At 37.4% G+C, this 12,623-nt stretch overlaps 2 protein-coding genes and 1 long non-coding RNA gene across 3 annotated transcripts; 1 reads left to right on the forward strand and 2 right to left on the reverse strand.

Moving 5' to 3' along the window:
* Positions 1-1,208: 1,208 nt before the first annotated feature.
* Positions 1,209-4,182, reverse strand: LOC121797703 (NAC domain-containing protein 21/22-like). Its single transcript, XM_042196379.1, has 3 exons — positions 3,830-4,182; positions 2,596-2,861; positions 1,209-1,920 (listed from the first exon to the last, which is right to left on the reverse strand). The coding sequence occupies exons 1-3, from the start codon at positions 3,996-3,998 to the stop codon at positions 1,480-1,482; spliced, it is 876 nt and encodes a 291-aa protein (XP_042052313.1). The 5' UTR covers positions 3,999-4,182; the 3' UTR covers positions 1,209-1,479.
* A 4,187-nt stretch (positions 4,183-8,369) lies between these two features.
* Positions 8,370-8,857, forward strand: LOC121800539. The gene is made up of 3 exons (XR_006050533.1): positions 8,370-8,395; positions 8,492-8,635; positions 8,786-8,857. It is a non-coding gene; the product is annotated as an uncharacterized LOC121800539 (long non-coding RNA).
* Positions 8,858-9,475: 618 nt separating this feature from the next.
* LOC121800675 (protein FAR1-RELATED SEQUENCE 5-like) lies at positions 9,476-12,355 on the reverse strand. Its single transcript, XM_042200195.1, has 4 exons — positions 12,331-12,355; positions 11,128-11,872; positions 10,146-10,999; positions 9,476-9,888 (listed from the first exon to the last, which is right to left on the reverse strand). Exons 1-4 carry the CDS (start codon positions 12,353-12,355, stop codon positions 9,476-9,478), a joined length of 2,037 nt encoding a protein of 678 aa, XP_042056129.1.
* Positions 12,356-12,623: the final 268 nt, after the last annotated feature.

Consider the following 12,623-nt stretch of genomic DNA (forward strand, 5'->3'; position numbering starts at 1 on the left):
ATATAAGTTTATATATAAAATATTACTACTATAAACCAGTCAATCGACCTAAATTTCTACTCCTATATATTCAACTTTTCAAAAATTTAAAACTAAAAAAATAAAAAATTCTTATGAAGTTAATTAAGTCAATCGTTGTAATGTAAAGAAAAATGAGTCGTTATAGACTTATAGTGCGTGAGTTGGTCTAGTAGTAATACATGAGGCTAAAGGTTTTGAGTTTGAGTCTACTAATGTAACACGATCTTTTTGTTTATATTCATTTTTGGTTCATGATATAGCAGGTTCTGACGGCTGATGCATTTTAGCATTCTTCTTCTCATCATTTGACTTTTCTAAAGATTCGAGAAATTGAGTTTGTAATAGAAATAATTAACATCTTAATCAATAAAAATTAAGAATCTTAAAATTAAGTAAGGTACTATATAATTAAACTGAGAGAAATCTTATGATATTCTTTCCATAATTTTCTATGCAACATTAATCATGGAAACCTCGATGAAATTCAATGTACGTAAATTATAACAAATAAATCGAAGATTAATTATTTTTATAACAGAGTTATATTTTAAAATTAAATTTATAGATATTATTTATTTAATATTATATTTATATATTTATTGGAATGTATTCATATTCATATATTGGAGTGTAAAATAGTAATTTTATTCATAATAGGGACATAAAACTATAGCATAAAAAAATACAAAAGGAACATACATATAGGAAGCGTATAAATAGAAAAGTAAAAGAATGTTTACAAACTAAAAAAGGTAAACACAAAAAATAGGAAAAAAGGTAAATAAAGGGAATAAAACTGAAAACCTAAAAAAGGTAAACTCAAAGATGAAAAATAGAAAACTAAAAATAATTCTAAGAGAAAATCGAACATTATACATCAGAAGACATGAGACACACACCACCAACACCGTCAGTTGTTATAGCACCCGAATAATATTATATTATGAATATATAAAATAGTATGGATACAAGTTTAAATTGCTCAGAGCATAGCCTATTTCCCTATGTAGCTCCACCTAGATATTTGGAGCATCCGATACATAAAACTGGGAATTAAATAACAGACCTATAGAATTTTTAAGCAGTGTTCTTATTTTATATTACTATGAAATGGGAGCAACAGTAAGTTTTAAACAAGCAAGTACTCCCACTCATTAATTGAATCAATGGCAAATTCTGATAAACAATTGTACGAACAAAAGCCAGTGACAAATAACAAATTACAAATTCTGTTTAATTACAACCTAACAAATTCACTTCTTTTTTTCTAAAACACATACACATCTCACTCATATATATTTCCTCACCTAAACATCACATACTAACTACCACATAAATTCTTAATTACAAATCCATTAATGCCCCTTCTACATCTATTCCAATTCACTAGATGAATCAAGTATATAAATAAATGTTACATACATACATTCATACATATATACATACACACATAATAATTCATATAAAAACCGAGCTGCTGCCATTATCAAATCTAGCATCCTCCAGATAAGAGGCTACACCGTTCGAGTAGTCTATGCTCATATCGAACAAGAACCCATAGTCGCCCTCGCACTTGGTCTCGATCATTCTGTGATTAAGATTGGAGGCCAATGGATGAGCCGCAACATCCTTGTCATGCTCATCGGGGCACATATGCATATATTCTGAGTGGACGGGCGATAGGCCGAGGGAGGTGCTAGGGTTAAGGTTAAGGTTAGGGTTTTGGGGTTGATAGAAAGAGGTGATAATGTTTTGATGAGCATCATTATTGAGCAAGACATGTTCACTTGTTGGTGATGCAGCCAAATTAGGAGAAGTGTCACCAGCTGTAGAATTATCATACAAATTTTGTGGGTTGCTACTTGATTTATAAAATACTCTGCATAATACCCAGTCTTCCTGTGAATGATGACCACAAAATATCAATCGGTTAGCAATTTTGTTACACATAACTTAAATATGTGAAAGTTTTTTGGCAAAAAATAAGATAATCACATTTTTCTTAACCCGTGAAAGTGGACATAGAATATTTAAATACAAGTATTCGAGAAGCTTTGTGTAACGTGATATTTCTAGCATTAAATAATAGTAATAAATGAGTTACAAACAGTGTCCTGCGCTGTTTATTATTAAGACTAAAGTTAAACATGAAAATAAAATTGGGTGTAAATGTAATAATACTCCCTTAATATCGATTCAGATTCTATATCCCAAATTCCCAGTGGCTTCCACGATTCAAATTAAATACTATAATAAATATTTTTTTTTATCATAACAAGCATTTATAAAAATTGAAGCAATCGAAATTACCATAATTATAGAATAATCAATCGTAATACTGAAATGAAATTAAATGCTATTGGTAAATCCTAATTGATATTTGTAAAATCAAACAAAAACACATGCTAGCTAGAACTTTTTATTGAAGAAAATAATTAGAAAAACTATCATTGCGCGAGTGAAATACCAAAAAATGGGATAGAATATATCAAGTATAAAATAGAGGATCTCATATCAAAGTTAATTTTTTAGATAGAATAAAAAAGATAAAAACAAATTAAATTATATACTAACCTTAGGAGGCATATGAGGGTTCTCAAGGCGAAATTCATGCATGATCCATCCAGTTTTAACCCCATTGGGTGCCCTATTCTTGTAAAAAACTAGAGTTTTTCTCATCCCCACAATGTCCCGGCTGACCGGGTCGAGCACTGCCCGGTCCTTACCGGTGGCCTTCCAGTAGCCGGAGATCGTGGCCCGGTTGGTCCTATAGCCGGTTGCATATTTCCGATCACGGAAGCTAAAGAAGTACCACTCCTTCGAGTTCAATTTCGCCATATCTGGAAATTACCACATTGTTGAAAACTCAGAGCTTGCAAGAACATTTAAAATTAAATTTAAGTACAACACGTGCTAGTTATGTTTGGGACATGGAATTGGAAACCTAGTACACTGCATTAGCCTAATATATAATGATATATTGTTTCTTTTAATGTGATGAGCTAGAGTTATGAATCATCATATAATAGATTCTCAAGGCCAATACTCACATTTAATTAACAAATAAGTGTCGTTATCGACAGTTCTTGGCTTCTCCTACAAGCTCTATAATTCATGCTTAATCACAAACTTTATTAAAGTAAATTATTATGTATATACGTACGCATGTATGTCATGTCAATACGTATATGTATTTCTTTTCAAGTGTACGCAACTTATAACCGACATGATTTATTGCATCAGTAAAATAAAAATTTGTATTCCTAATATTATTTTGATAGTGACAGCCGAAAGGAATATTTAATTTCTTCACTAGCTTACCTTAAAGAAATGACAAAATTTTCGATTTATTTATTCTAATATAAAATATAAAAACCACTAAAAGAGTAACGAGAATCATCAAACTAGAGTGAAAGATCACCCCCGGCGTCTATGAACTTTTTTTTCTTGAAAAAGAGAATAGCCTTTAACAATTGATTAACTTGACGAAAATAGGAAAGCGATCAACTTTAAAACCATTGTTTAAAGTATTTAATCTTCAAATTCAATGAATATATCAATATAATAAATCTTTTGAACTACCAAAAATAAAAGAATTACAACTCGGAAGTTCCTGAAAAAAATTAATGATTCTCACATGCTCATAGATCCGGAAATAGGACTGCAAATTCTTTAGCAATAATTACTAAACAACAGTGTCCAATTGTTTGAGCTGCAATTGGTTACACTAAAAATTGACATAAAAACTGAGAAAAAATTCCAAAAAATGCCAAAAATAAATAAATAAATGAAGAAGTGATAGACATACCAGGTAGCTGCCATGGCTCACAAGTATGAAGATCGATTTCGACTAAAGTGCCCCTAAGAAGTTGTTCGTTTGCAATCTTTTTTTGAAGATAATGGCAAACCAGCTCTTCATCACTCGGATAAAACCTAAATCCTGGTGGCAATGAGTGCCCAATATCTCTCAGACCCATTCTAATTAGAGAGAGAAAGAAAGAGAGATAGAGCAATTAATTAAATGTGGTTTTGTGTGTTGTAGAAATATGGAGTATATTTATATATATGAATACAAAAAGGTTGATTCTTTGTCAAGGAAAAAGTAGGTTTTTCAGGGGAAAAAGGTCGAGCAAGCTTTTTCCGTTTTTCTAGAGAGCGGTGGAGACAAGGAGGTTGGCAATGTCACGCGTTTATATATATATATATATATATATAGAGGGTAGTGATAATATACAAACTCCCTAAGCTACAAACTATGCAAACTATAATCTCATCCGGTAAGTATATCAAATCGACGGTTCTAATTTATGGTCTGTAAAAATGTCAACAGAGCTTATAAAAGATGTCACTAAGGGTTATTTTTGGGACCAAAATTATAATCCGAAAACAGAAAATCCGATTAGATTAAGGAATCCCAATAATATCGGCTGTTAACCTCCCCTCTCATTTATCACGTCCTCCCCTCTCTGTACTCCACGCAGTTTCACCAATTAAGCCTGTTCAACGCACCTCTCCAATTTCCTCCATTGCAACGCTTCGTCTCTCTACTCCACGCAGTCGTCGTTTGCCAAGCTTCGTGCTGACATGAGTTCTGGGGTGCGAGCGGGTCAAGCGACTGGTGCTTCGGCCGGAGGTGAGGTTTCCATTGAAAACCCCAATTTTCAACAGCGGTGAAATTTTGAAGCAATTGGGTTTTTGTAGCTTTATTCAGTCAATTGAATGCGCCGCTCGTTTTATATAGATAAAAAATCGATATACGGAGCTATGTTGACATCCTGTCGTCGTAGGCTGTATGAATCGTGCTTGAATGTCAATGATAGACATTCAAGGCTATTTTTTAAGTGCAATTAACCACAGTAACCCCTTGTAATTGACATGCAGGGTCCATTTATGTTCATTCTATTGAGAAACAAAAAACCCCACACAGATTTTTGGGTTGTAGTTTGTTGTTTTGTTTGATTTTTAAAAAATCAACACGAATCACCCAGCAAACCACCGCCCTATTATGTTTTTCTTGTGTTACAGGGTTGGTTTTGAAATCACAATGCTGTGTAATTTTTCATATTATTTTGAATTTAATTGTTGCTGACATTGAACTTGTGGTGACATTGTTAGTAGCTGCTGTTGACACTAAAATTATGTATATTCTATGTTGTTGACACTGAAATTCTTTCAAGGTTCTCTGAAATTATGTCTGTTCTATGTTGGAGGCATTGAAATTCTTTCAATGTTGTTGACATTTACAGAATCTGCCTTTGACGTTGAAATTATATTTTGGTTGGCATTTAAATAATAGGCTGGTGACTATTTCACCTGGAATGTGAAGGTTGAATCATAAGGCAGGTTTTGATAATGATGCTTTATATTAATCTTCATTGCCTATATGATGAAATTAACGCTAACAGTACAGCTGTCCAATGAATCGAGGATGACATGGAATAGCTTACATTTCCCCTTACAATGAAATGTGATGTTGGTGACATTGCTAGTATATGCTGCTGACTTTGGAAATATTATGACATAAATCTTTTGTTTTGGTCATTGACTTAACTTATTGATGGTTGCAATGTAACATCGAGACGTCTAGCAAAAGGTAAAGCTGTAGCCGATGGTGAGACAAGTGGGAAGTGGAAATTTGTGGGGGGCGTCCCTGTACAAACCAAGAGACCTCAGTTAAGGATCAAGAGAACCACTCGTTTTTTTTGGCGCATTCTGAAGTCTATGAACGAAAGGCAGAAAAATGCTGTAAGACAGCTCGGCTTCGGAGGACTCCTCGATTTTGACGTTACCTCTGTTCCAGGAACCTTAGCGTATTGGCTTTTGGAGCATTTTGACCACGTACGGTGCAGTCTTTTGCTGCCCAATGACATTGAGTTAGTGGTTGAAACGAAAGACGTCGAACTTGTTTTTGGCTTCCCAAATGGGAGGATTAAAATTGATCGATGTGATCTAAACACTGGCTTCAAATACCTGGAAACTATTCCACTCGAAGAGGAGATTGATGTGCACGCGATGCAGACAAAGGTTCTAGAAACGAAGGTTCTACAAGAAACTGGGGGGGGGGGCGCAATGTTTAAGAAGATATTCTTACTGCTGATGGAGACTGCACTCATCGAGACCTCACCATGTGGTTATGTCAGACCTCGGATTGTTGATATTCTTGGTAATTTGCAAAAGATAAGGAAGCACGATTGGTGTAGGTACTTGCTCGACAATCTGTTGAGGACACGGGAGCTGTGGAAGAACAATAGGTCGAAAGTTTTCAGTGGCCCATTAGTCTTCTTAGTGGTATGGCCTTCATTTATCGCAGCAATGCCGTTTATTATTTGATGATTATTTGACATGGACTTGTGTGTGAATATAAATTTGTTGTTGTCGTGTCTGTAGCTGGATCTTAGAGCACTGCTTTTATTGAATTCGGTCTGTTGCTGACATTGTCTATATATTTTTATGTACTGTAGGCCTTCTACGTGGATCGAGTAGTGCACCGTAGGAGATGTGTCCAACGTGCGATTCCTAGGGTAAAGGGTTGGACAGCGGAATTGTTAAAAGAGAGAGAGGACGAGGAATTGAAGGAAGTAGATTTCGGCCGGGGACGTGTGGTTTCAAAGTATGACGAGAATGAATTAGGTAGTGTGGAGATGTCAACTGGAGTGGAGCATCCAGAAGCTGCTGAAGATGTTGTTGAAAACAGAGATGGTTCCGAAGAATGGGTGTATATCAGGGGTGTTTGGGGTGCAGTCAAACACATTGGTGATGGTTTGAAGCTGTTGGCCAAGGAATTGAACCAAGCTCCTCCAGACGTACGGAAAATGGACAGCTTTAGAATAACATGTGACACCCTTAGGAGGGCATTTAGGCTGGACGACAACGTCGTTGACCCTGCTGAGTCAATGACACAGACGCAATCTGCCCAAAGTACTTCAGTGGAAGACTGGTCAGCCCTAACATTTTTGTTGGACACTGCTGAAAAAATGGATATACTCGAAAACAAGGATGAATACCCAAGCTTCAGCCTCTGCTTTGATGCCAGCCAGGTTAAGTATATATTATACGTTCCTAGGTCAATAGGTCGTTGACATTCTTAACGGCATGGTGACATTTGGTATATTGTAGGATGGTGATGCTTGTCACCGTGATTCAGGACGTCGGGAGGGAACCGACAATCCAGCCAATGCTGAAGATTTTTTTTTGGTTTAAATTGATTGCTCACTCAATCATCCTAGCGTACTTTTCGTGAAGGCTGACGTATCGGAGAACGGCCTAAGGGAGCCATCTGACGAATTATTCAGTGGGGATGAAGGTGTTTCCCATGAAGGGGAAAGAGAGCCGGCTGCCAACTTAGGAGGAGACTGTGGGGATTTTATGAGTGGTAGTGACAATGGGAGAGAGCCTCTGACTGCTGTGAAAGCAGGAACGGTTGTGAACGAGGAGAATGCACTCGATGTGGTTAGGGCTATAGCGCGTGATGTTGATGAGGAGGTATGTAAAACAGCTGAACTTAGTAATGATTCATATATGTAGGGGGTGTTGACATTTGCTTTTGGATGTGGATGTTTGATGGTGTTGTTGACATTCAGCATAAGTTGTTGACATTGTACACTTTTCTGTTTTCCCAATGCAGCACGACGAAGTAGATATAGCCATCTGTTCTGCTGTGGAAGCAGTATATGTGCTAGGTGATGCCGCCTTTGAGACACAAACAGATACAAGGGGTGTTGACATGGGTAAATTTCCTGTTCGTGGGGATGCAGAGTCATCGTGAAGAGAGCACATTTGCTGACATACAACCTGCTCCAGTGAGGAAAATGAGATTGCCTACGGGGAGAAGAGAGGGATCGATGTCAACGCGCATCAGCCCTTTATGGACTAGATAAGAGAGGGACTGTTACCAATTCCTACTTGCAACTCCCTATATGTGGACGTAAGCCAAAAATTACATCATTATTGGCTTATTTTAACAAAAGTTGCTGACTTGAATAAGGTATGGTTGAAATGTAGGGATCATGTTGTCTACGATGATGATATGGTGGAACTTAGTAAAAGAAAATTCAGCACGTTGAAGCCCCATGAAGCTGTTGATGTTGGAGTTGTGGATGCTTGGGCATGGTATTTGAATCACATGGAAGAGGAAAAAACAACACAGATTACCAAGAGATTTTTTGCCACAACATCTCCAACAGTAAGTGTCCTGTTACTGCGATGTAATTTGTATTATTTTATGCCTAATGACATTGTGTCACGAGTGCAGACATTCAATGTGGTTGAAAGGAGAACTACTTGGTTAGAGTCTGAAGCTGTTCATTCGTTCTGTGAGGAGATGGATGGTCAATTCAACATGGATGAAAATTTTGATTTCACAAAATATGATATGGTAATCCTTCATTGATTAGAGTCTGAAGCTGTTCATTCGTTCTAAAAACAACGTCGTCGACATTCATTATTGAAGCAAGTGTATAATTATGTGCAGATATTTTTCCCAATCTTTTCAAATAGACAGTACTTTTTGGTGTGCTTTTCCTTTAAGACTGGTATTGCGGACGTGCTAGACATTGTCGTGCCTGAGAACGGTATTCCAGATGCGAGCAAATATGCGACAGACCTGGGTCTACTTGTAAGTACACAAGTTGACACTATATTGAATCCTTGATGTTTTAAATGACTCTTCATCGCCTATATAATGACATTTACGCTAACATTACAGCTAGCCAATAAATCAATGATGACATGATATAGCTTACATTTTCCCTTGCCTTGTATGCAGCGGAATTTTCTTGGCTACTATCTCGAGTCAAAAGGACTGAACGCAATGTGTGAGGTAATAATGAAAGAGCAGAATAATGTTACAAAACAGAATAACCTTGGTGTTGATAATGTTACAAAACAGAATAACCTTGGTGACATTTGTTAATGTTGCAGCTATAATTGGTCTACCTATTGACCTTCTGTCTTGAGGGGTTGAGAAAGGGAAAAAATCCCTCTTGAGAAAAAGGTTAGAGAAACAACATATTAAAATAATATGTTGACATTGCTGACATTTATTAACCCTATAGACATTTGAAGTTGTTGTAGACAGTGCTTCACTTGGTCACAGATATTGACATTCGGTGGAGGGTATGATTATAGGAAGAAAACCTTGAAGAATTTAATCCCAGGCAAACAACATAAGTCAAAAATATGTTGACATAGGGTGTTTACAAAAATTAAGAAAAACACGACATTGCATAAGTTGGTGATAGTGTAGAATTTTCTATTACTTTTCTTATACATTTTATCACAACTTGCTTTTAATTACTACTATCATACCAGCAGTACGATATACACTAGTAAACCACTGCCCACTGCATCATTTAAGTAGAAGATAACGTAAATGGGAAAAAACACAACCACGTCCAACTTAACTCTTTCACTGTAAGATGTTCTTTGCAAGAGTACGGAAAGTAAGTAAAAAATCCTACATTTTAGATTTTCCTTTCTCCCTACCACAATTCCTTGCATCGTGATGGCCCATTTCTCGACACTTTGCACATCGCCTCTTAGGTTTATTCTGTAGTATGATGGCCTTCTCAGTTGCTGACGCAATTCGCTTTCCAGAACTGCTGCCAGATCCCTTTGTACTCACTACATCGGGAGGGTGCACGTTAACAACACTCGGTCGAGATGCCCCGTACAGACCCTCAATCCTCTGTGCTTTATCCATGGAAGACCATGAAGGTACTGTACCCCCAAAGAGTTTTTGACTAAGTTCTTCCATTCCGTCGAATAATGCAACAATGTCATCGTCATTGCTTTGTGCTCGTTGGACTAAGCGAAAGTATAGTGAATGCAGTTTGGCTGTTACAACTCGCTTGCGATCAATTAGTGAAACTGCAGCAACATTATGTCAGTACTGTGTCAACATGGTGACATAATACAAAAGCAACTAATTGAAAAAAAAAATCAGGATAAATACAGACATTCGGATGACGATGCTTCCTCACTAGGATCGCAATGGATCGATTTCAAGAATGGCGTCTTCAGCCACCTTGTACCTATATACGTATCTGGTATTTCCTTCACGTCGTGGTTTTTGAACAACCAAAAAATGTGGCAACATAATATTCCACGCCGCAAAAATAACTTACAATCACAGTGGTACGATTCGGTGCCAACTTCGTGGCGGACAACAACTTTATTTCGAAGGCTGTCCGTTATTGTGTAAATCTCAGTATTATCTTCCATCTCGAAGTGAGTCATTCTGCAACGTTGATGAGCCTCGACGATCTCATTTTGAACTTGCTGAAAGATGCGATTTGTATAAATATATGCTGCGTGGTTCTCAAATAAGAGCTCCGTTGAGAGGAAGGGGACTTTTGTAGCATCAACGAAATCGAGCATTTCTGATAGGTTACGTTGAGCATCTAACGCGCTGTTGTAATGCATCACAAAGTCAGCAAGATTGAAGTGGGGTTTTGTGTACCTTTTGAAAAAGCTGTTCTCGGACTCAGAGAATGATGTTGTCTTCAACAGCGACCCCATTGGGAAATCCCTAAAATATGCTGGAATCCAATACTCTCGTTGTGTGAACATATTTGTGAACCAGGATTCATTTTGTAAACCATATTGGTCCATAATGGTCAGCCAAGTTTCTTCGAATTCCTCTGGCTCCAATAATTCAGACCATATACAAGAGTCCAAATCCTTCTTCAACTCTTCGTTGGCAAGTATTCTTTTGGGTACCTTTTCAGGAAGCTTCATCATGATGTGCCACATGCACCACCGATGCCTAGTACTAGTTAGCACACGTTCTATGGCAAGTTTCATCCCCCAATCCTGGTCAGTTATTATCAACTTGGGCGCGAACCCCATACATTCTACAAACTCACTAAGCAACCAAGAGAATGAGTCGGCTCCCTCATTTGAAACGAACCCGGCACCAAACGTAACAGGGCATCCGTGGTTGTCTTTTCCAGTGAATGGCCCAAACACCATGCAATACCTATTCAACGAGTATTGCAAGCATTGAGAGTGAGTAAAATGAAATCCAACAGCTCAACACATCACCTGAATTTAGAGCATTATAAACAAACAAAGAAAATGTCAGACACAATGTACACGTGCGATTACCTGTTTGTTGAGTACGTAGTATCAAAGGATACAATGTCACCGAACATCTTGTAGTTCTGTCGGGACACAGCGTCACACCAAAAAAGACTACTTAACTTTCCGTCACTACCTTGCTGGAATTTGTAATGGAAACCGTCACTGGTTTTCTTCTTCTCCTCCATTTGATTTAAAATCATCTGGACATCAGCGCCTTTCATTTCTTGCAATATGTCGCGTTTGCCGTTCCGTAAATCAGTAACAGTGCAACCCACAGCATCATAGCCACCTAGGAACTCTTTCAATAAATTGAAAGTCTGTGTAGGTCCAATGTTGGCTTTTATGCAGTCCTGCAGGAATTTATAATGGATATCCCCAAGGTTACGGTTGGATTTCATGTATCTGACGTGCTTTGTATCGACCATATCATGATTATGTTGGGCTACAAAGTTGCTGACAACGTATCGAGGACTGTCGGAATCGTTTATATACTTCATCGTAAGTTTCGCATTGCATTGACATCTGCTAGAATGGCGTCTACGTTTGGTAGAGCTACCGTCTTCGTCAGCATCCATTTTTTCACCTTGCCTGCTGCACACAATGGTCTGCCAGGTTTTGACACCATATGCGTATTTGTGTCCAAATCTTCGAGTATCAAACCGGCAGTATTTGGCATATGCTTCATAAAAGGAAATTCCATCTTCTACTGTTTGAAACACCTGACCAACGTACGGTTGCAGCTCGGGCCTGCAATCTGGAATAACTGCAGCTGCACACACGATAGAGAATCATCATCGAATAATGTCATAACTGAATGTCAACGGCCCAATTGGCAAAATATCGTCGCACACTATAGCAGACAAAACGCATTGCTGACAGCTAATGTATACAACATCAGAACAAGCATAAAAAATTAAATAAACTTACACAAAGTCTACGTTTCGAAAACACATTCAAACACATTTCGGAATATAACCTAATGACTATGCATAATATAATCTACATACGATGTCTTCTTTAGTCAAGAACAACAACTTCTATACTATATATTCAACAATTCTTAAACAAAAAAGTACAGAAAACTCAGCATCACCGAGAATGTCATCAAGGTTTGTCATCTCAGAATCTAACTGCAACTATACACCGATAGGGAAGCATCACCAAGAATGTCATCATGAAATGTCAGCGGCCATAGCTACAGATATAACATTGCGATAGAGAATCTACCTTGATCTATGTTAGACATTTCCATTTCAACACAAGCGAGGACGTTGCCCTTGGGCGGGAGAAGAACACTAAAACGCACGTCGAAGAAAATTTGGCTATGACTATCAACGGGAGATTGAAGTTAATATTGCAATGGTGAATAATTAATATATGAAATGATACTAATGGTAGTTTGGGAGAATGGAGATAAATTAGGGAGTCATCACAGTTACAAATAATTGAATATACCAGATTGGAGTAAAATAAGCGTGTATAAAATTGCTGATGCAAAAGGATTTCCATATACACCCCCG

This window comes from Salvia splendens, chromosome 4, assembly GCF_004379255.2.
Source record: "Salvia splendens isolate huo1 chromosome 4, SspV2, whole genome shotgun sequence".
NCBI classification, from domain to species: Eukaryota; Viridiplantae; Streptophyta; class Magnoliopsida; order Lamiales; family Lamiaceae; genus Salvia; species Salvia splendens.